The sequence below is a fragment of the Peromyscus eremicus genome, chromosome 1 (assembly GCF_949786415.1).
Source record: "Peromyscus eremicus chromosome 1, PerEre_H2_v1, whole genome shotgun sequence".
In the NCBI taxonomy this organism is placed as follows: Eukaryota; Metazoa; Chordata; class Mammalia; order Rodentia; family Cricetidae; genus Peromyscus; species Peromyscus eremicus.
The window spans coordinates 114594787-114615833 of record NC_081416.1 but is presented as its reverse complement, the minus strand read 5'-3'; the positions used below and the strand labels follow the sequence as shown (position 1 = coordinate 114615833).

The 21047-nt window shown below is 45.3% G+C and overlaps 1 protein-coding gene across 1 annotated transcript; it reads right to left on the bottom strand.

Annotated features, from left to right (window-relative positions):
- Positions 1–2804: 2804 nt before the first annotated feature.
- Positions 2805–17006, bottom strand: Cfap161 (cilia and flagella associated protein 161). The gene is made up of 7 exons (XM_059253284.1): positions 16881–17006; positions 16010–16099; positions 15256–15491; positions 13477–13567; positions 8115–8273; positions 4423–4496; positions 2805–3355 (listed from the first exon to the last, which is right to left on the bottom strand). The coding sequence occupies exons 1-7, from the start codon at positions 16950–16952 to the stop codon at positions 3163–3165; spliced, it is 915 nt and encodes a 304-aa protein (XP_059109267.1). The 5' UTR covers positions 16953–17006; the 3' UTR covers positions 2805–3162.
- Between the last annotated feature and the right edge of the window lie 4041 nt (positions 17007–21047).

Genomic DNA, 21047 nt, shown 5'->3' with positions numbered 1-21047 from the left:
AAAAAGGAGGAAGAGAGGAGAATGTCAGGGGCCAGCCACCCAGCCACACTACCATCCACAGAGTAAGAAGGAAAGAAAGGTATATAGAATAGAGAAAGATAAAAGCCCAGAGGCAAAAGGTAGACTGGATAATTTGAGAAAAGCTGGCTACAAACAAGACAAGCTGAGACCAGACATTCATAAGTAAGAGTAAGTCTCCGTGTATTTATTTGGGAGCTGGGTGGTGGTCCCCTAAAGAGCAAAGAGTAAAGAAAAAAACCAACTACATACAGTGTATGATGTCTTTGGTTGTCACAAGTGGAAGGCTGCCCACTGTCATTTAATGCTGACAAACAAGGCACAAGACAGCCCTCTGACCAAGAATTACCTGAACCAGAATAATCAAGAGTGCTATATTAAGAACCCTTCATCTCTGGGCTGAAGAGATGGCTCAGCCGTTAAGAGCACTGGCTGCTCTTCCAGAGGTCCTGAGTTCAGTTCCCAGCAACCACATGGTGGCTGACCACCATCTATAATAAATAAGATCTGATGTCCTCTTCTGGAGTGCAGGAATACATCCAGAGCATTCATACATAAAATATAAATAAATAAAATTTTTTAAAAAAAACAAACCTTGATCTGGAGTCTGAAAGGAAAGCCCCAGTTCTGCTGTTTGGAACTGTGTGGACTTGCCATGAATAATGCCTCACATGTAACACCAGAGAGCGGTGACAATTAAATAATAAAAAGCATGAAGGTCTCTTATAATGTTCTGAGACAATACTGAGGTATAGGTGATATGAGTTACAAGCTCAGTTCTAAAGTGCTCCTGTCCTTTTAGGGACTGCATCCCATGTGTGAGAGGCACAGGGTTCATTTGTTACCCATCCCCCAGTTCTGGGTGCGCAAACCTAAAGATTTCTGTACGCTAGCCAAGTGCTCTATTACTGAGCTGTACCTCCAAGCCCTGGGTTTTCTCTTACACACACACACACACACACACACACACACACACACACACACACACACGACCTCATGGTAGGTATTGACACATCCTGGAGACAGGGATTAAGATGCCCTTGTGATGGGAGTGAGAATGGGCCAGAATTGGTTGCTATGTAGGCAGATGGTTTTAGCTGTCACAGAATGTCTTCCCCAGATAGGCAAGTGAACCAACTCCACCTGCCTAGCTTTGCCCTTGAAGACCCAAAGCACACGTTACCCTCACCTCCCAAGACAGTGTCTCTATCTTAAAATAAACTAGCAAGTTTTTTTTTAATACAGATTCTGTAGGCTATGGAGATGGCTCAGAGTTAAAGAGCACTTTCTGCTCTTCCAGAGATCTGATTCTCAGCATTCACATGATCTTTAACTCCAGTACCAGGGGATCTGATGCCCTCTTCTGTCTTTCACGGGTAATGAATCATGGGTGCACAGACATACAGGCAGTCAAAACACCCATACACATAAAATAAAAACATTTTTTAGCCGGGCAGTGGTGGCGCACCACTTTAATCCCAGCACTCGGGAGGCAGAGGCAGGCGGATCTCTGTGAGTTCAAGGCCAGCCTGGGCTACAGAGTGAGTTCCAGGACAGGCTCCAAAACTTCACAGAGAAACCCTGTCTCGAAAAACAAAACAAAACAAAAAAACCCCTTGCAGTATGGAAATTGGGACTCTGCCCAAAGTAGACCAAATGAGGCTCTGAAGCTGTGCCCAAGCATGTCCATTTTAAAGCCCTACCCCAGAAGCTCTGGTTTGGTAATGTGAAGTATAGCCTGGGCATTGGTGTTGCCCAAGGTCTTCAGGTGCTGGAGTACATAGCCAGACTGGCATCTGCCAACAAAAGCCTTCTCTGGCCACCTCAAGGAACTGTGAATTTCTTGTCTGGGCCTTTGTCTATGGGGCTCCTTTCAAAGCCCATGGCCCATCTGAGAGTCACTGGGGAAACTCAATGCCCAGGCTGAACCCGGCTTTGAGTCAAGATGTCTGTTCAGGATCCTGACATTAGTGACTGTGACTGTTCCCCAAGGCGACTTCAACACAGAGACAGGCTATTCAGCCTCTGGAGCCAATGGCTGCTTCTTGACGTGTTCTCCAGCCCAAGTTAATCTACATGAAACCTACTGTAACCTACTTTCTACAACTCAGTGCGTTTAGCTGGGGGTAGCCTTACACCTACAAAGCTGGGGAGCCATTTTTCCTGTTACAATATCTTACATATGTCAAAGGAAGAATGAGTAGTTGAACAAATCAATGGAAATATATACATCCACTCTGTCCAGACTTTTCCTTTTTAATTTTTTTAAATTATGTGTATGTCAGGGAGTGGTTGTGCATGTGAGGGCAATGCCTGAGCAGGCCAGAAGAGGGCACCAGTTCTCCTGGAGCTGGAGTTACAGGCGGTTGTCAGCCACCTGAAATGGATGCTGAGAACCCAACTCAGATCCTCTGGAAGAGCAGTAAGCACACTTAATCACTAAGCCATCTCACCAGCCCCATTACTGGGACCTTTATTATCACCTGGATGACATCATGATTGAGTCAGTTTCAAAGACTCACTAGAGGTAAAGGGATTTTTGCAGTAACGAAGTCATTGTAAGATCATAGGTCCTCACTTAAATAGAGGATCTGGCATCCCAGGTTGGAGGCAGAAACAAAAGTAGGATTTTTTTTCAGAGCACAGTGGTGCATGGCTGTAATCCCAGCACTCAGGATGCAAAGTTGTAAGGGGATTTTCATTCCAAGGCAAAGCTACAGCTCAGAACTACACATTGTGCCACATGGAAGAAAATTGGGGGAGAAACAGCAACACCAAAACATCCATAAACTTCTGACATTTTTATTACATAAACACAGCTTTGGACAGGAGCATTGGCCTTGTAGGGCCTGCTAAGCAAGGGGCTCTGAGTGGAGGCACTGAGTTCTTCGCAATTAGGATATCAACAAAAGCTGATCTCACTTCAAATACTATTATTTTCAAACACTATTTACCCTCAACGGGTAGGCCCCCATCACTAGTTCAATAGTTTTAATATGATATTTCTTTTAATACAGTTAATAGAGTTCTGCACCCTACTGAAACAAAACCTGTTTGGGGCACAACCAAGATTGTTCATTTCTTCTAAGACCTACAATTGTTGAGAGCAGGGCCTGCAAGGCCACATGTCTGCCTGATATGTCACTATGTGTTGATGCCCATGACCTGCTCCACGGCACGGGTGTCATCCGAGGGAGGTTTGGGGAGGTCCAGCATGGTGGTCGACCTGTTCCTGGGATTCCCAGTAACCAGCATCCAGTGATTCTTGGGTTTTTCAACTCTGTGTGAATCCAGATGTGTGTGAGCTACAACCTCAACTTCCTTCCCAAAATAGGTCCTGGAGAAAAAAAAAATGGATTCCAGTTAGACACTGAGTGACAATGCTCATGAACATTTGCTCATCACTCCTAGAAAATTCTTCTTGGATCAGTCCACTTTACAAAGCCCAATAGAGTCCCTAAATTGTGGTGCATTTGCAGGAATATTTCACCCGTTTGCAGAGGTTTAGCACATAGGTTCCTTTTATAGCCAACATCCTCCCATTGGGGAGGACTTTACTGAATAACATCAAAGTTCTACACAAAGCAGAATTTCAGCATCATAATTCATAATTATGATTTTAAAAGTATCAGTTATAATTCCAATCAATAGATAATGTGTGGGCAGTGTAGGTATCTCTAGTAAAGTATTTCTCAAATATAATACATTAAGTTTCTTTAGTGTTAAAAATAAGTATTTGGCCGGGCGGTGGTGGTGCACGCCTTTAATCCCAGCACTTGGGAGGCAGAGCCAGGTGAATCTCTGTGAGTTCGAGGCCAGCCTGGGCTACCAAGTGAGTTCCAGGAGAGGTGCAAAGCTACACAGAGAAACCCTGTCTCGGAAAAAAAAAAAAAGTATTTGCAAAATGAAGTCTGTTGGATTTTAAATTTAGGCCAATCAAGATTTTAGGTGATAAACATATGGACCACTCTTGAATTTAGACTAAATTTTGTCTTTTGACTGTCTTAATCAATTTAATAACCTCTTTCTGAATTATAAAATAATATATGTCACTTGACAAAATAAGATATTTGATATGCCAACTGAGTGGTTATCTTTGTATCATAGAGCAGAAATATTCAAATAATGTTGAGCATTAACAAGTATTTTCACCTATTTGACTGTTTAGTATTCTTAAGAGTAGATGAAATCAACAATAAATTAAAACAAAAATTGATCTTTACTTTTAAATAACTTTTTATAAACCTTGGCAATAAAAATAAGTCGAATGTCCTTGTTCTTAATTCAGCACCTAAAAATCTTTACTTCGAATGACTAGACATAGACTTTTAGTCAAATATTTCTGCTTTTACATGCATGACCTGAGCCAACTATGGAATTCTTCTGTACCCAGCAGTGTGATACCTTAAGAAGAGATGCCGATGGGCCGCCAAGGCTCGGTTTGTGTGGCGATGATAGATAACAAGTTTTTCATTTGCCTTTATGAGACAGGAAAAGAGGGTACTATTAGCACTCTGTCCAATTTCCTAGAAGTAAAAATCTAGAAAAGATTAACATATTTATTTCAGTGTAATACATATATAACCTGCAAGGCTGGAGGACCATGATGGGTTTGATAAAATGCATCATGGTAGACAGCTACATGGTAGAATAATTATTCAAAGTCATGTTGAAGAAGATTTGACAGCGTGAAATATGGCTAATGATGTTAAGTACGTGTGTGTGTACGTGTGTGTGTGTGTGTGTGTGTGTGTGTGTGTGTGTGTGTGTGTATCTACATTCAGCAGTTCCTATTTGTGTGTGTGTGGTATGCATACATGTTTGTGTGGGTATGCCTTGTACATGTGTGCTGACACATGGGGAGTCCAGAAGTGACACTGTCTCTCCGTTGTATTCCACCTTATTCTTTAGGAAGGATCTCTCACTGACCCTGGAGATGATCAACTAGACTGGCTGGACAGAAAGCCTCAGGAATCCCCCTGCCTCTGCCTCCCAGCACTAGGGTTACAGGGTACATTTGGCCTTGCCTGCCTTTAACATAGGTGCTGAGATCCAAACTCATGTCTTCACACTTGTACAGCAGTGTGCAGGCCCCTACCCACTGAGACGCCTCCATAGCTACTCATGGTGTCATTCCGGAATATATATATATATATATATATATATATATATATATATATATATATATATATATATATACTGATATATATCCATATGCATAGAAAAATCATAAATAAAGTGGTTGTTTCTGGAAGATTGAACTAATCCTAGTGATTTTAGTATTTGTACTTTAAGGACTCAGAAAGTGAATATGTATTGTGTTTATAATTAGAAAAAAATAACTCTCTGGGGACAGGGAGTAGGCTGTATATCCTAAGCTAGCCTAGAACTCATGATCCTCTTGCTTCAGATGTGAACCACCACAGCTGGCCGAAGAAATTTTATCTTATTACCCTGACTCTTGTAAGATGGGTACTGCCAGAAGGAAAAAGGGGTAGCCCCTAGCACGTGAACTCACCTGGTACCCAAAGCTATGCCCTCTTGTAACAGAACTCACATAACTGAACTCCACATTAGTTAAGGCCAGTATGATCATAATGGTCTGGACAGGACCAAGACCACCCCAGTCATATATGAAACAACAAAACATGAGCATTGACCATGCCAGAAAATTCCCAGCAGATAGTATGTATACAGTGTTCTTCCTGCACACCAGGAAAGGGCACCAGATCTCAATATAGACAGTTGTGAGTCACCATGTGGCTGCTGGGAATTGAACTCAGGACCTCTGGAAGAATACCCAATGCTCTCAACCTCTGAGTCATCTCTCTAGCCCGCCTTTCTTTCTTTCTTTCTTTCTTTCTTTCTTTCTTTCTTTCTTTCTTTCTTTCTTTCTTTCTCTCTTTTTCTTTCTTTCTTTCTTCCTTCCTTCCTTCCTTCCTTTCTTTCTCTCTTTCTCTCTTTCTCTCTTTCTCTCTTTCTTCCTTTCTCAATAGTCTCAGTCAGCTCCTATCTGCTCTCCCTTGGGAAAGGAGTTCCTGACATGCTCCGTTGTAAGATCTCCCTCACCTTCTTGTCAGCTTCCAAGCCCCAGCAATGCCCCACTACTGGAACTTTCTCCAAACCCATCTGACCAAAATCTCCCGGCATCCTTTCTGGCAGCACTTGCATGAGGCACCCCATTTCCTAATACACATTTACCCTCATCTCAACAGCTGGTGTACCCAGCCTGTTCAGCCATAGGTGCAGCTGGAGGTCCACTGAAAGAGCCATGGCATGTGGGAGGTAGTTTGGGTTGGTGGGAGTGGGAGGGGGTCGCTAGGGTTCTGGGCTCTCTGTTTGGCAGATATACAAGCTTGCCTAGTGAGATTCAGAGACCTACCTGGACCACAAGGTGAATCAGCCATGGAGCAAAGAATTCCTGTAGCCACACTACTCCTACAGAGAAGCACAGCCACACCACCAGACCACAATGAGCTGGCTGCTGCTTGTGCGAACTAACCTTCAGGTCCTCAAAAAACTCCCTAAGGAGGTATCGTGAACACCTCTAACTTACAGGGGCACTGACTAGACGAAGTGAAGACTGTGCCCACTGCCATCCTAGGAGAGGATGGCTACAGAGAAAAGTCTGCCAAGCTTCCTTAAAACTGAGGTGGCCATCCTCCACCCTGCACAACTGTGAAGGAGCCTCCGGGAGCTGGGAACCCCTGCCAGAGCTTTGAAGAAATGGACCCACTGTGTGGGGCAGACTCAGAGGCATCTGTGACTGTAGCCCCTCCAATGGCCAGTCCTATAAAGCTGCTGATGCTGGGTGCTCCCATGATTCCTATTCAATCCTCCCTCTCCATGCAGCAAAGCCTTGTTGAGAGGCAGAGGCAGCAAGCTTGCCCTGTGACCATGGCGACCTCCCAAAAGGATCGTGCTCCGTGCTCTGTCACAGTTAGTCCAGAGTCTGAAGCAAGAGTGATGGGGAACTGTGCCTGCCTCAGTCGCCTGCTGCCTCCAGCCCTTCCCTCAGCTTCCCAGGATCTTTCAAGATGAGAACTGAAGTCAAGCAAATGGTGCATGCTCCGAAACTTGGAAGGACAGAGAGTTTCGGGCCAGCCTGGGCTACAGAGTGAGGACAGAAAGAGGGGGAAGGGAGAAGGGAGAAGGAGAGATGATGGGTGATGGTGCTCTGCATGCTGTGAATGTATTGTTCCCATTGGTTGATAAATAAAATGCTGATTGGCCAGTAGCCAGGCAGGAAGTATAGTGTAGGCGAGATAAGCAGAGAGGAGAATTCTGGGAACAGGAAGGCTGAGTCAGGAGTCACCAGCCAGACACAGAGGAAGCAAGACATGAAGGCAGAACTGAGAAAAGGTACCAAGCCACGTGGCTAAACATAAATAAGAATTATGGGTTAATTTAAGTGTAAGAGCTAGTCAATAGTTAGCCTGAGCTAATGGCCGAGCAGTTTTAATTAATATAAGCCTCTGTGTGTTTACTTGGGTCCAAGCCGCTGCAGGGCTGTGGGAGCTGGGCCAGACCAGGAAAACTTCAGCTACAGAGAAGAGAGAAAGGGAGTGAGAAGGGAAGGGAGGAGATAAAGGAGAGCAGAAGAGAAGCAAATGGAGGGGAACAGGTGGGGGTACATAGAAAGAGAGGACAGGAAGAGGGGGAGAGGGAAAGGAAGAAAGGGAAGGGAGAGAGAGAAAGGAGGGAAGGGAGGGAGGGAGGGCAGGAGAAAGGGAGAGAAAGAAGAAGGAGGGTGGAGATGGGGGAGGGAGGGAGGCTTCTACAGATCAGGTTGGGAAGCCATATTGCATGTGGGATCTCATACAGAGCTGGCAGCCTGTGTTAAGAGGTTCCAGGGATCCTTGGTCTTGTACTGCTCTGGGGGTGATTCTAACCTGCAGCCAGGGTTGAGAGACAGGAATTCTGAGTGCTGCCTCGGCACAAACCAGTGCTGTCCACATTTAAGTTACAAATGAAAGAACAAGAGAAAGTCTTCTTGCTGCTGGAGCTACAGTAAGCCTCCACTTGACCGACAGGTGAGAGTCACAGCCCTTCCTTTCCCAGGCCCCAGTCCCCGATGTCCCACATGCCAAGCTCACCTTGACTGGAAAGCCTTCATATTCCAGGCGCAGCTGGGGATCGAGGAAGGTAGCCTGCCAGCAGTTCAGATGGGAGACCTCATCTGTCAGAATTACCTCCTGGAGCCAGGACTTCTTAGAAGACTTCAGAAGGGTCCTGTGGTCACTTGATAAATACAGCTGCAAACGGCACATGATCTGAGTCACGGCTACCAAGAAAGCTGCAGAATGGGTGACCAATGCACGGCAAGCAGGCACAAAAAACATCTAGAACCCTGTTCCTACCCATCCTGTGAGAAAACAACTCTCCCCCGTCCTTAGGAATATATTGTCAGAATAGTGTTTTCCCCCCTCTTTCCCTTCCTCCCTCCTTCCCTGTACCCCTCCTCTCTTTCCTGTGATTGTTTGAATGAGAATGGCCCCCACACTCATATGCTTGAATACTTGGTCCCCAGTTGGTGATACTGTTTGGGAAGGATTAGGAGGTGTGGTCTTATTGGGAGAGTGTGTCACTGGGGGTGGGTTTTTGAGATTTCAAAAGCCCACACCATTCTCAGTTAGCTATCTTTCTGCTTCCTGCTTAAAGATCAGATATGAGCTCTCAGCTACTGTTCCAGTACCATCTCTGCCTACCTGATGTCATTCTCCCTGCCATGATGGTCATGGACTCTTAACAATCTGGAATCGTGAATTCCAAATTAAGTGCTTTCTTTTCTGCTGCCTTGGTCATGTGTTTGTCTCAGCAACAGAAAAATAAGATATTTTCCATATTCCATTTCCTGTTCGCCTTCTCTTTCAAAACATGGGACCTGGGTCTGTATCTTATGCACTGTAAATAACGTTGCTGAACCTGGGCACCTAAGATGAAGTACTCTTCAGTCTGCAGCCATCACCACTGGCACTTGCTCATGACTCTACGGTGACCCTGACCATCTGGAATCCATGTTCCCATTGGGAATGGATGTCAGCTGCATGGATACACTTTCTCAAGAAGCCGTCCCATCCTGCTAAAGTCCAGAATGTTCTCTCTTTGTTAGCTCTTTGCTTGTTCGCCTTCACCTTGAACATGAATGTGGTTTCTCTGTCTTTTAACAAGGTTTTAGTGTGTTTTAAATTTTTAGATTTATTTTATTTATGCATATGAGTGTTTTGTCAGTGTGTATGCATATGTGCTGGGTGCATTTCTGGTGCCTGCCGAGGTCAGAAGAGGGCTTTAGATCCTCTGGACTGGTTGTGAGCCACTGTGTGCGTGCTGAGAAATGAACCCAGGTCTTCTACAAAGGAACAAGTGCTCTTAACCATTTAGCCCACCTTTTGGCCCTTTGTGGTGCTTTTTATCCATTAATGGTGCTTGACGGTACAGACAAAGAAGGCATAAGTGAGCTATAATCCTCTGTACATTTTCTACTCAGAAAGAGAGGTGAAAGGCTGTGGATAAGAGCTACCCTCTGGATGTTGACTGTCCCCCATGGGACTTATGATTCCCAAGATGACATTATCGGGATACAAGGCCTAGTAAAAGCATCTCCTATGTTTAGAGGTGTTCCTCAGAAGCCAGATCAAACCAATGAGGCCTGGACCACAGCTGGCATGGAGAGTGTAAAGAGGGCTGGTGTGTACTATAGAGAGAGAGAATGAGCTGGACCTGGGTGGAAAGGAGCTTTGCTGCCATGACATTCAAAAGCAGACAGGGAGGAATAACAATATCAAGACCAGTGCTCCAACCATGTGAAACGAGTCATAAAACCTGATCAGGAGCTAAAAAGCCTTCCTGAGAGAAGTTGAGAGATACCTTACAAAGAGCACTCAGTGTTACAGTGCCAACCAAACACAAAGTGACTTTTCCTGCACAGGCAGAGGGATTGGAAAAGACAATTATTGCATTTAACTCAAAGATTAATTCCTAATGTAATCCAGACAAAGAGAGGTAATGGGAAGAAATAAAGATCTATCAAAGTGTATTACGGCGCTGTATAATTACAACACTACAGTCCTGGAGTAAAAATAGATAACTCCGGTGGATCAAAATAGAACCTTCAGGAAGAGTTTATGGTGCCTAGGATAATTAATATATGCTTAGGGAAGCACAGTGTGTCAGGAAAAAGAATTAGTCAAAAGCTAACATGTGAGACGGGCGGTCATTTGGGGAAACTCGGGTGCAAAACCTTTTGCAAAATAAATCTCAAGTGTATTAAAGAATAAATTTTAAACAAATATCAAACTGCAAATGTCTAGAAATTAATACTTGCTTTTCTTCTTATCGGATCTCTAACAGATTAAACCTTAAGAGCAATGGAGGGACTAAGGAGCTGACTCACTGAATGAAAGCTGTTCCCCCCACAAGCCCGATGGCCTGCGTTTGCATCCACAGGGCCCACATGAAACACCTAGATGCAGTAGTGTGTACATCTGCGCCCCAGCAGTCAGTCCTATGGTAAGATGGGAAGCAGAGAGGAGAGAATTGTCTGCAATCCCGTGGGCCAGCTAGTCTGGAATACGCAGTGTGAGACAGAACAAGACCCAGTCTCAAACAAAGTGGAGGTGAAAACTGACTCCTAAATGGTGTCCTACACACACACACACACACCACACACACACACACACACACACACACACAAATAACTTCAAAGGAAAGCTGATAGATTTGTCTCAAAAATACAATTAAAATGACTACAATTTAAAATACAACAAATATGAAAAATCAATCACCCATAGAAAGGGCAGAGATGTTCAGGGCAGAGATGCAAGCCCGAATCAGGACAGAGACAAAGAACACGTGGTTCCCAGGGCAAATGAGGAAGAAAAATGAGGATTATGGGGGGAGGGGCCAAAGTACAGGGACAGAAAGGAAACAGGTGCTACAACATTTACATACCCTTTCCTGTCTGTCCATAAGATCAGCAAAGATTTAAATTAGGATGTTTGTCACGCTCAGGGCCACTTGTACTTACTGTTGCTGGGAGCACAAATTGGCATAATCAATTAAGAAAGAACTGGTTACATGTTATCTTTTTTTTTTTTTTTTTTTTTTTTCTGAGACAGGGTTTCTCTGTGTAGCCCTGGCAGTCCTGAACTCACTCTGTAGACCAGCTGGCCTGGAACTCACAGAGATCTGCCTGGCTCTGCCTCCTGGGTGCTGGGATTAAAGGCATGTGCCACACCACCACCACCACCACCACCACCCCCCCCCCGGCACATGTTATCTTAAAAGAGAGAGAGAGACGAGAGAGAGAGAGAGAGAGAGAAGAGAGAGAGAGAGAGAGAGGGAGGGAGGGAGGGAGGGAGGGAGGGAGGGAGGGAGGGAGAGAGAGAGAGAGAGAGAGAGAGAGAGAGAGAGAGAGAGAGAGAGAGAGAGGATTTCACTCTGTAACATAGGCTAGCCTGGAATTGTGGCAATCCTCCTGCTTCAGTACCCCAAGTGATGAAATTATAGGTGTAATACTTCTAATAATTGTATTTGCATTCTTGATAGCAGTAAATCTGTGCCAAAAAAAACTATTTGGAAGATAGACTCACTAACTAGGGTTTGAAGGGGATGAGCTTTAAGCATTGACACATATATATACACATGGAACTTTTGATGTGATAGAAAACTGAATAACAAATCCAATTAGCTGGGTATGGTGGCACACACCTGTAATCACAGTACTCAGGAAGCTGAGGCAAAATCACTAGTTCAAGGCCAGCCTGAGCTGAATAGTAAGAGCAACAGAAGAGGGGAGAAAAAGAGACTGCCTGAGCATAGAATAAAGGCTGGGCAACTGTAATACTGCCACACAGTAATATATTAGGCATTCCTTAAATGTAATTGTTAAGAAGAGCTTTGAAAACCCTGGAGTAGAAAGAACCTGGGTGTTCACTATGGTCACGGCCAAGTTTTGTGTTTTCAAGAAGACACATAGAAAAGCACAAATAGAAAAAGCCAGATGCTGGTGTGTTCATCTCTGGGTGCTACACCCCTGCCTCGATGACTTAGTGTTTCACTTTTGCATCTAAACTCAGGCTGCAGATCGACACCTATGCATGGCATGGTTTGCCTGGCACCATTGGTTTGGCTTAGTGGTGCCAAAAAATGATGATAAAATGTTACATCAGGCAATACTGGAATCTCCCGTTGGTGTCATTTTTCTAGAGACTGGCGTCAAATCCTCGCGAGACACAGCTTGCAGGGGGAAGGGCTTAGCTGGGCTCCCGGTTTCAGGAGTTAGTCTCTCGTGGTAGGGAAGACTCGGCAACAGGAACAGCTTATGGCTTTGTCTGCGCCTCTGGACCAAGGAGCAGAGAGACTGGGCCAGAACCAGAAAGAGCTATAAGGCCTTTCCCCCACTGCAAATCACTTCCTCCAGCTGGTCCTCAACTCCCAAAAGAGCTCTGCCAGTTGGGAACTCAGTGTTCAAACACAGGAGCCTATGGGGGGACATTTCACATCCAAACCGTAGCAGTGCAGACAGTCCTAGCTCTGCCATCCAGTAGCTGAACGTCTATGTTCCCAGTATTCTTATGTCAGAGACCCATTTGAAGAAAAAGAAATGGAGTTAATATGTGTGAAGCAATTACGGCATTGCCTGGCATGGTGCTCAAATTTTATGAGCCACTGACTCAAACGGTTAATTTACACAAATCCCTGTTACACAGCTTGCATGGGAAATTCAAGCATGAGTTTATCTGGTTCTGCTGTGCATTTTGTTTTGTTGCGAGAGGTCTCATTCTACAGCCCAGGTGAGTCTCAAACTTAAGGCAATGCTCCAGCCTCAACCTCTCAAGTGCTGGGTTTGTAGGTGTGTGCCACCACACCTGGCCTATTATACTTCATTATCTCCAAAGTAAAAGAGGATCTCAGAGGCTCAAGCTTCCTGGCTTCTGCAAACTCATATTGTCCTTATTGCTTCTTAGATAAAAACATGTTTGTTAATCAAAAGTTTAAAATGCCAGAGCTGGACACAATGGTCCATGCCTATAGTCCTAGATATTTGATAGGACACTGAGACAGGAGGATCACTTTGAGTCCAGGAGTTCAAGATTAGTCTGGGCAATGTATATCTTGCTGGTATTGGCGGCATATGACCAGTTTTAGTTAACCCAATCATTTAATTTACTGTTTAAAGTGGTATCAACTTTTGCCTTTTGACAGCTGCATTGCGAAGAAGACTTTGCTGTCTTCACTCCTTAGCTTTTAAGGACAGGGATGCTCTTTGTTTGTTTTGTTACTTACGATTAAGAGGAAAGAACGAGGTACAAAATGCCCACTGGAACCCACAGACTGAATCCACAGAGACAGCAGAAATGGAGTCCACCGTCTGCACAGTCCCTTCTGGAGGTAGCTATTGGCTGTCTTGGTAAACAAGAATGATAGATGACCATAGGCATGCACAAGAAGACTCACCGTCTTGCATTCCAGCCCTGCTGGTATCCCGAGGCAGAAGTTCTGCCCGTATCTAAGGACTGGGTCCACAGCATCTCTGTTTGTACTGTCCCTGGAGGGTTGGAGCAACAGGAGAGAGTGAGGACTCTGCCTTACCATCATTCCTATGCTTTTCTTCACAGCTTATATCACACACTGGACTAAATAAAATAACGAAAGTTCCTCTCCGGTCTGTTTTAATTGCCAGGCAAAGACCTCAGTCATCCGAGATGATGTCAAACCGAGACACTGATGAGAATCATGTGCTGGAACCCATCATCAATTTGTGCAACATTAATTGAAATATTCTCGAGCACCAACTAAAAGTCTTTTTTTTCTTTCTCATGTATTAATCTATTCATGTCTTTGAGAAATGTGCGTGTGTGTGTGTGTGTGTGTGTGTGTGTGTGTTTTTTTTTTTTTTTTGGTGTTTTGAGACAGTCTCACACTGAAGCCCCAAGCTGGCCTTAGACCCACCATGTAGCTCAAACTGACATGGAACTTGGAGGAATCCTCCTGCCTCAGCCTCCTGGGAGTGCTGGGGTTACAGCTGTAAATCACCATGGCCCCCTGTAAAAGTTCTTTTGTTTTAGCCTCAACACCCAGCTAGTGTGAGCATACTATCCCCTACTCTGCCCCACAGGTCAAACCCAGAGCCTCCCCATTCTGTAGCCCTTGACCAGAGTGGACTAAAGCATGTCCTGTCAACACAGGCCGAGAACTTCTGTTCATGTGCGCTGATGTTTTCAGACAGGGCCAAGGTTATACCTCTGCAGACACTGAATACAATGCCCTCCCCCCATAACCTTCCAGGGACAGAAATGATCATCAACTTGAAGTTCTTTTACCACAAACCATCTGGACTCAAGAAAAATTCAGTGAAGGCTACAGAAGGCAGTCTCTGTCTTGTCACTGCAGTATCGTCACAAAGTCCTCAGCAGAGGGAAAGAGGTGGTTTTAGTTGTTATTGTGTGTCTCTAAGGGTGTTGTGGGTCCTTTCCCAACCCTCAGGTCAATTGTTGGTAGATGGCTGTTTTTAAAAGAGTAGAACCCACCTCCTGCGGCCTCTTGTGAAATGGCATATTTGTATTGGGAAGCTAATGTAACATCCAGAACAACTCGAGCACTCTGCTGAGCACAAAGCATCCTGCAAACACTGTTGAGGAAAGCCTTCTCTGCTTCCAGGCAGAATATAGTTCAGTTCTCTGGATCTGACCATCGTGAAGCAAATGTTTTGAATTGAACACAAATAGCTAATTAACCTGTTGTCTTGGGCAAATAGGCGTGTAAAGGGCCCTCAGAAATAGTTCTCAGGTAAGTAAGCAAGGTATGACCTTAGAAAATGTTCACATAACCTTTGCCTGCAACCATGACTGCCTGATCCCAGTGTATGTGTTCGTGTCCATGTGTGCGTGTGTCCATCTGTCTGTGTTTATTTGTGTGTATGCACGGTGGTATTCCTCAGGTGCTGTTCACCTTTAAAAAAAAAAAAAGACTGTCTCATTTGGCCTGAAATTCACCAAGTAAGCTAGGCTGGCTGGCTAGCAAGTCTCAGAGGTCTGCATGTCTCTTCCTCTGCAATGCTGGGATTGCAAGAGTGTGCCACCACACTAGTCTTTTTTTTAATGGGGTTTCTAGGAATCCCACTCAGGTCCTCACACATATGAGGCAAACACTTATTTACTAGTCTCTCCTCATCTCAGAGATTTGTAAGCTACAAATCCAAGCAGATTCTGCAATGCTGACACTGAACGTCTCTACCTCAGAATGGTGAAGGTGTTCCTGCCTGTCGGGGCAGTGGTCCGCACAGCACTCACACCACAGGGCACTTCCAGTTCATCACATATCTGGGCTTTAACTTCATCTGGGCTCATGCACAGGCTCAGGTCTCCTTCCTGAAACAAGCCAGCTTCCTCCCCCCGGGGGTGGTCAGGATTCACAAGGATCACTTTATCGCCATAGTGGGCAAATCCATCTTCCGTTACCGAAAGCTCCATCTACAATTTGAACAGGAATTTTCCAATAAGCCAATCAATTCCTTAGCTGCTGAGACCAAGGCCCCTCCCGAGTGTACCTCCTTTCCTTCTTAGACTGACACCATTTCAATAAGGCCATCCTTCCCTCCCTGCTTCCCATCCTTAGTGTCCTTCCCTTCCGCTTTATCAAGAAAGTTCCCAATGACCCTAAGCAAGGTCAAGCGAAGCTGTTGGAGTTCACACAGATTGGTTCCATTCTCAATTCATTCAACACTTGTTAAAGATTTTTGAGCAGCAACTGAAAGGCACTTTACTTGGGCAAGCATTAATCCATCCCTTTAGAGGCAAACATAATTAAGTAAACATAATTAAGGGCATATTTCCCTTATGTTTCTAAAATCTTGGAGGATGTTAAACACTGTACTTTTCAGATTTTTTTTAAAGTTTCCAAAATGGTTAGTTGTTTATAGAGATTTTCCTTGCTTAACTCACACTGAATTTGACAGCAGTTTCAACCTGGCATGGGAATTAGACATTACCGGTCTCAAGATGTTCTTTTTCAGCCTTCTGTTCCTCTGTATAAGAAGTTCTCCCTTCTCTCTCTTGTCTAGGAAATCTCTCATGCGCTCCTGGTGGGAAAGAGACAGAGTAAAGGGGAGTCCAGGGCGGAGCTGTTGCAGAGTACATGTAATGGTAGCTTTTCCCTCAGAAGCATCTCAAGTTCAAAGACAAGAGGAAATGTGATCGTGACAGGGATGGCAGAATGTCCTCCGCATGTCACGGTGGAATGCTTAGAGAAAACTGAGAGGGGAAATGCACGGAGAAGAAAAGGAGATGGCCCCGATGCTTACTTAACCCATCCAGAAACAAGAATGGTATTTGGAGCCAGGTGGTTGTGGCGCATGCCTTTAATCCCAGCACTCAGGAACCAGAGCCAGGCGGATCTCTGTGAGTTCAAGACCAGCCTGGTCTACAGAGCGAGATCCAGGACAGGCACAAAAACGACCCAGAGAAACCCTGTCTCGAAAAACAGACAAAAAAAAAAAAAAAAATAGTATTTGGAGGCCAGCAGTCTCTACCGGGGTCCTCCTGACTGTGAGGTGAGCATGTGAAAAGCCCAGCCCTCTCCATACACTCAGAACCTTCCCAGCACTTAGGGGTGCCACAAAGCTGGTGAAAGCAGAGAACCCGGGAGGAGGCAAGCAGTGCTTGCTCTGGGTTCAGGAACCATGAAATGGGGACCCTCAGTGAGGCTGGGTGCGCAGAGACAGCAGATGAGCTACCTTGGGTTCGTCAAAGAGCGTGGGGGACATGGTGAGGCTGGGTAAGAGGCTAAGTGCTCAGAGCAGCAGAGAGGGAGCGTGCAGGACAGGATCTGCGATCCTAGGAACGGGGCAGCAACCTGCGCACCTCCTCCAGATAGACATCTTCGTTCCAGTTGCCCATCCGGACTCCGGGGCCATACAAGTTCTGCGCCGCCATCCTCGCTGCTCAGTCTAGAAAGCCAGCCTCCCAGGACACCAGCGTTAGCGTGTCTCGTTGCCATGACGACCAGGCAGTTCCCGGTTGGTCAAGGTCCTTTTGGCTAGCCAATAAGTGACAGCACACTAAGTGGCTGGTTCCGCCTTAGGCTGCTCCGCACCCTCCACTTCACCCCACCCCTCCCATCACTGGCGAGGACCGCCGCAAAGCAGATGGAGAAACCCCGGGGGAAGACACTGTTCCAAGTGCTCTCTAGGGGGAAAAAAGTCTTGAAACTTTTTTATGTCGTTTGTCTTGGATTGGGTCTTTAAGTCAGCGTCTGGATACATATCCCAGGCTGGTCTTGAACTCATTATGTAGCACAGTCTGGTCTTGAGCTGGAGATCTTCCTGACTCTGCCTCCTGGTGGTACATAACAGGTGTGTGTGCACACTAAATTGGCATAAAATGCTTTTTGCTTTTTAAAATTGTGATCTAAGTGAAAGCACTCTGAAGGTGGAGTGCCCCTAGGTTTCCTGTGGAAGTGTGGTTCAACGCCAGCCTATTTTTCTAACCACCGTCAACAGCAACCCCACAAAGCAGCATCTCGTCACTATAACACAGGAAAACCAAAACATAAAAGGAGGGGACGTTAGTCAAATTTCACAGCTTCCGAAGGAAGAGACCACTGTGTTAGCACATTTTTCTGTATACATTTCTGAGGTAGTCCATGTTTTCGTCGATTTTATAGCAACCCTCCCCTCCCAGTGTCCAAATGCAAGGGCAAGCCTGTAAGTTGTGGAAACTCTTGGTAAAACCAAAGTTTGCCGTAGCCAACATTTCTTCAAGAGGATATTGTCTTAGGAGTAAGTAAAGGGGAATAAGCAGTTAGGTAGAACCACCTGGTGCTGGCTGCTGACTGAATGCATCCATGAATTTCCCAATGTCAGAGCCTCTCAATGCAGCAAGAAATGGAAGGTGGAGGGAGGCCAAACCCAGCCTCACTGGGAAGCCAGACCCTGAAAACAATTTGCTTCAGGAGACTGCAATACACTCAAGCCACTGAAGAAATGATGAAGAAGGGACTGGAGGGCTTACAGACGAGTCGTTATTGCCCCATGGGTTGTGAGGATGACTACTGGGCAAGCTTGGGGAAAGCGGGTTCCTTGTGGACCTGGAAGGACCTGAGCTCGGAAGCCGCAGCACAGGGCACAAATAGGAACACTCTGCTCTCTGTGGCTCCACCGAACTGCCCCTCCATGGCCACATTCTAAGGTATTTCCAAAGACTTAGCTAAGTCAGACATTTCATTGGATCAGGCACGTGTCACTTGGGGTGTGTGATGGACTGGAAAGAGGCTCAGTGGAGTTAGCAGTATACCCTAGTTCAAACTGCTCAAGGCAGCCTAGTGGCACATGTGAACAATAGACATCCTGCGCACCTGTTCACACAGGAGCGTAATCGTCTGAAAGCAGGCTGTTGCCTGGTGATGCCGCAGCAGGGCCATCAAAGCACAGAGCCCCTCTCACGTGTTTCTGGTGCTGCTGCTGTAGAAGAAAAGCCTGTGCGCTGTCGGCTGAATAAAAGGGAAGCACACACAGTTATGGATAGCACAGAAGGCCCGTAGTGGCACTAAACGACTGTGTTACTGGCTGATTACTTACCCCTGTTTTAGAAGGTATGCCTCCTGCTTATTACAGGGGACTGTGAAGCAGTGTGTGGGGTGGGGTTACCCTGTCAGCCATATCCTGCAGCTCATACTGGAACATCTCCAGACTGTTTAATTTGCTCTTGTGCTGTTCTGGTCACTATCACGCAAAGCATTCAAAGCCAATGCTGATGTTGGAGAGGAGCTGATGTGGAATGATTGACCTGGAAACAAAGTTCCAAGTGATTTTTTTTTTCTAAAACCACAAACCAATAATGGTTATTCCTCACCAGTCAATCATGTCCAGATTCACTACCTCTAGTATTGAAAAGCATGAAAAACATTGGGGATCGGGATTCACTAAAGGTAATAACACTAACAGAAATTTAAGGAGAGCCAATAGCAGATACGGAGGAACTTTAAGATCCTGGCTTGAACACCCAGCACTGATGTTTGCACAGTGAGGCAATTACTTAATAATACAGCTCTCGGAAGTGTATATACAGCTTCAGCCAAGTATGCTGGCACACGCCTGTAATCCCACCACTCACCATGTGAAGGCAGAAGGATCAGGCTTTCAAGGTCATCCTCAAACACAAAGTAGGTTTGAGGCCAGCCTATGTGAAAATTACGTCAAAAAGGCATGGGGGTTGCTAGAAAGATGGCTCAGCAGTTAAGAGCAAGTATCACTCTGCCAGAGGACCCGAGTGTGGCTCTCAGCATCCATGTTGAACAGCTCTCATCTGCCTGTAACTCCGGTACCAAGGAACCTGATGCCTCTGACCTCCCCCAGGCACTGTACCTAGATGCACACACCTACACACATAGCCACATATACTCCTAGTTAAAAATAAAAAGATTTTAAATCCCTGTTGGGAAGTATAAGCAGTCAGATCTCTATGAGTCAGAAGCCAGCCAGATCTACTTAGCAAATTAGGGCTATACAATGAGACCCTGTCTCAAAACACACACACACACACACACACACACACACACACACACACACATACACACACACCAGACAATTGTACTGTATCCCAAAGCAAAGACTCTATATGCAGATTTCTGACTCTAAAGTCAATGTTGTTCCTATTAAGTGTTTCCATGCTCCCCACAAAATTGAGTGTTAAACAAGGAGACAGTGAGGGCGTCGGGGCTGGACACCTCTCTCAGGCAACAGCCCATGAACTAAGGACTGAAATAGCAGGACTTTCACTGCCTTTCAGAATAATGGGACCTGAGTCCCATCTCTGGCCCTGGGAGGAGATGAGATATTCTAAGCTGCCTACAAGGTCATTAACGGACAGCATTTTAAAACCGACTCTGGGAGCCTTGAACCTCACAAGATTACTGTGCACCAGGAAGCTGTCCCATAAAGAACAAAAGCACTTCTCCTTCCTGTGGGAATCACCCAAAGGGGTCTGCCAATCACTTGGACAAGACAAAGTCTCTCAAGCCCTTTTTGAGGTCATAAAATATTTAGTTTAAATATAATTACACATAAAAAATTTTCATTTACATTCCTTTAAAACCCTCAAAACCAAGACTTAAACTTTACGTTACTCACTCACTGATAACCCTGTGTGGCTGACTAAATCTGACTTGCTAAACCTGCTCCCCACACCCCCTCTACTTTATAACTGTGATTTTGACATAAAGCAGCCATATACTAAAAAAAATTTATATATATTGGCTATTTGTGTGTGTATGATTTGATGAGGCATAGGGAACTTTGATTGAGTCTTTTATTACTTACTTGTAAGACCTCTGGTAGAAAAAAGGAAAAGCCGGAGAAACACTTGAAAAGAATCATGTCCAATAAAGAGAACAAAGTGGAACAAAGTTCAGACACTGGGAAAGAGAACCAGGAGACATGTGTTAAAAACAGGTTCTAGAAGTCCTCAGGATGTGGATAGAAGGCAGGTCAGCCCAGGGTCACACTGAAAGCCAGACAGAACAGCTTTTCCATTAGCTGTACCAGCACAGTCGTCTCTGGGCCTCAGAACTGTCCTCGCTGGTAGAAATGGGAGGATATCGTACTGCCAACACTCTGGAGGGCATGGCCAAAATAATCTGCAATGTGTTAATAGATACGAAGGAGAAAGAACTTGGCTGTCAACTTAAGGTAAAAAGTAAGGAGGGTTCTTGGTCACAGAGCTTCTCAGAGTCTTGGGTTCAAGGCAAGCCCTGGGAATCTACGACAAAGCTTCAGGGGTGCAACACAGCCCAAGTTCATTTCAACATGGAATCTGTTTCCTCGGGGTCATCTTGTAAAATCAACATTTTAAGAAGCACTGAGTATATCTGAAAAAAAATTTCTTGAGACAAAGCCTTGAGTAGCCCAGGCTAGCCTCGTGGTGTAGACAGGATGACCTTGAATTTCTGATCCTTCTGCCTTTACTTCATAGGTTCTGGGATTCCAGGCACACAACACCACATAAGGTTTGTGTGGTGCCAGGGATTGGATA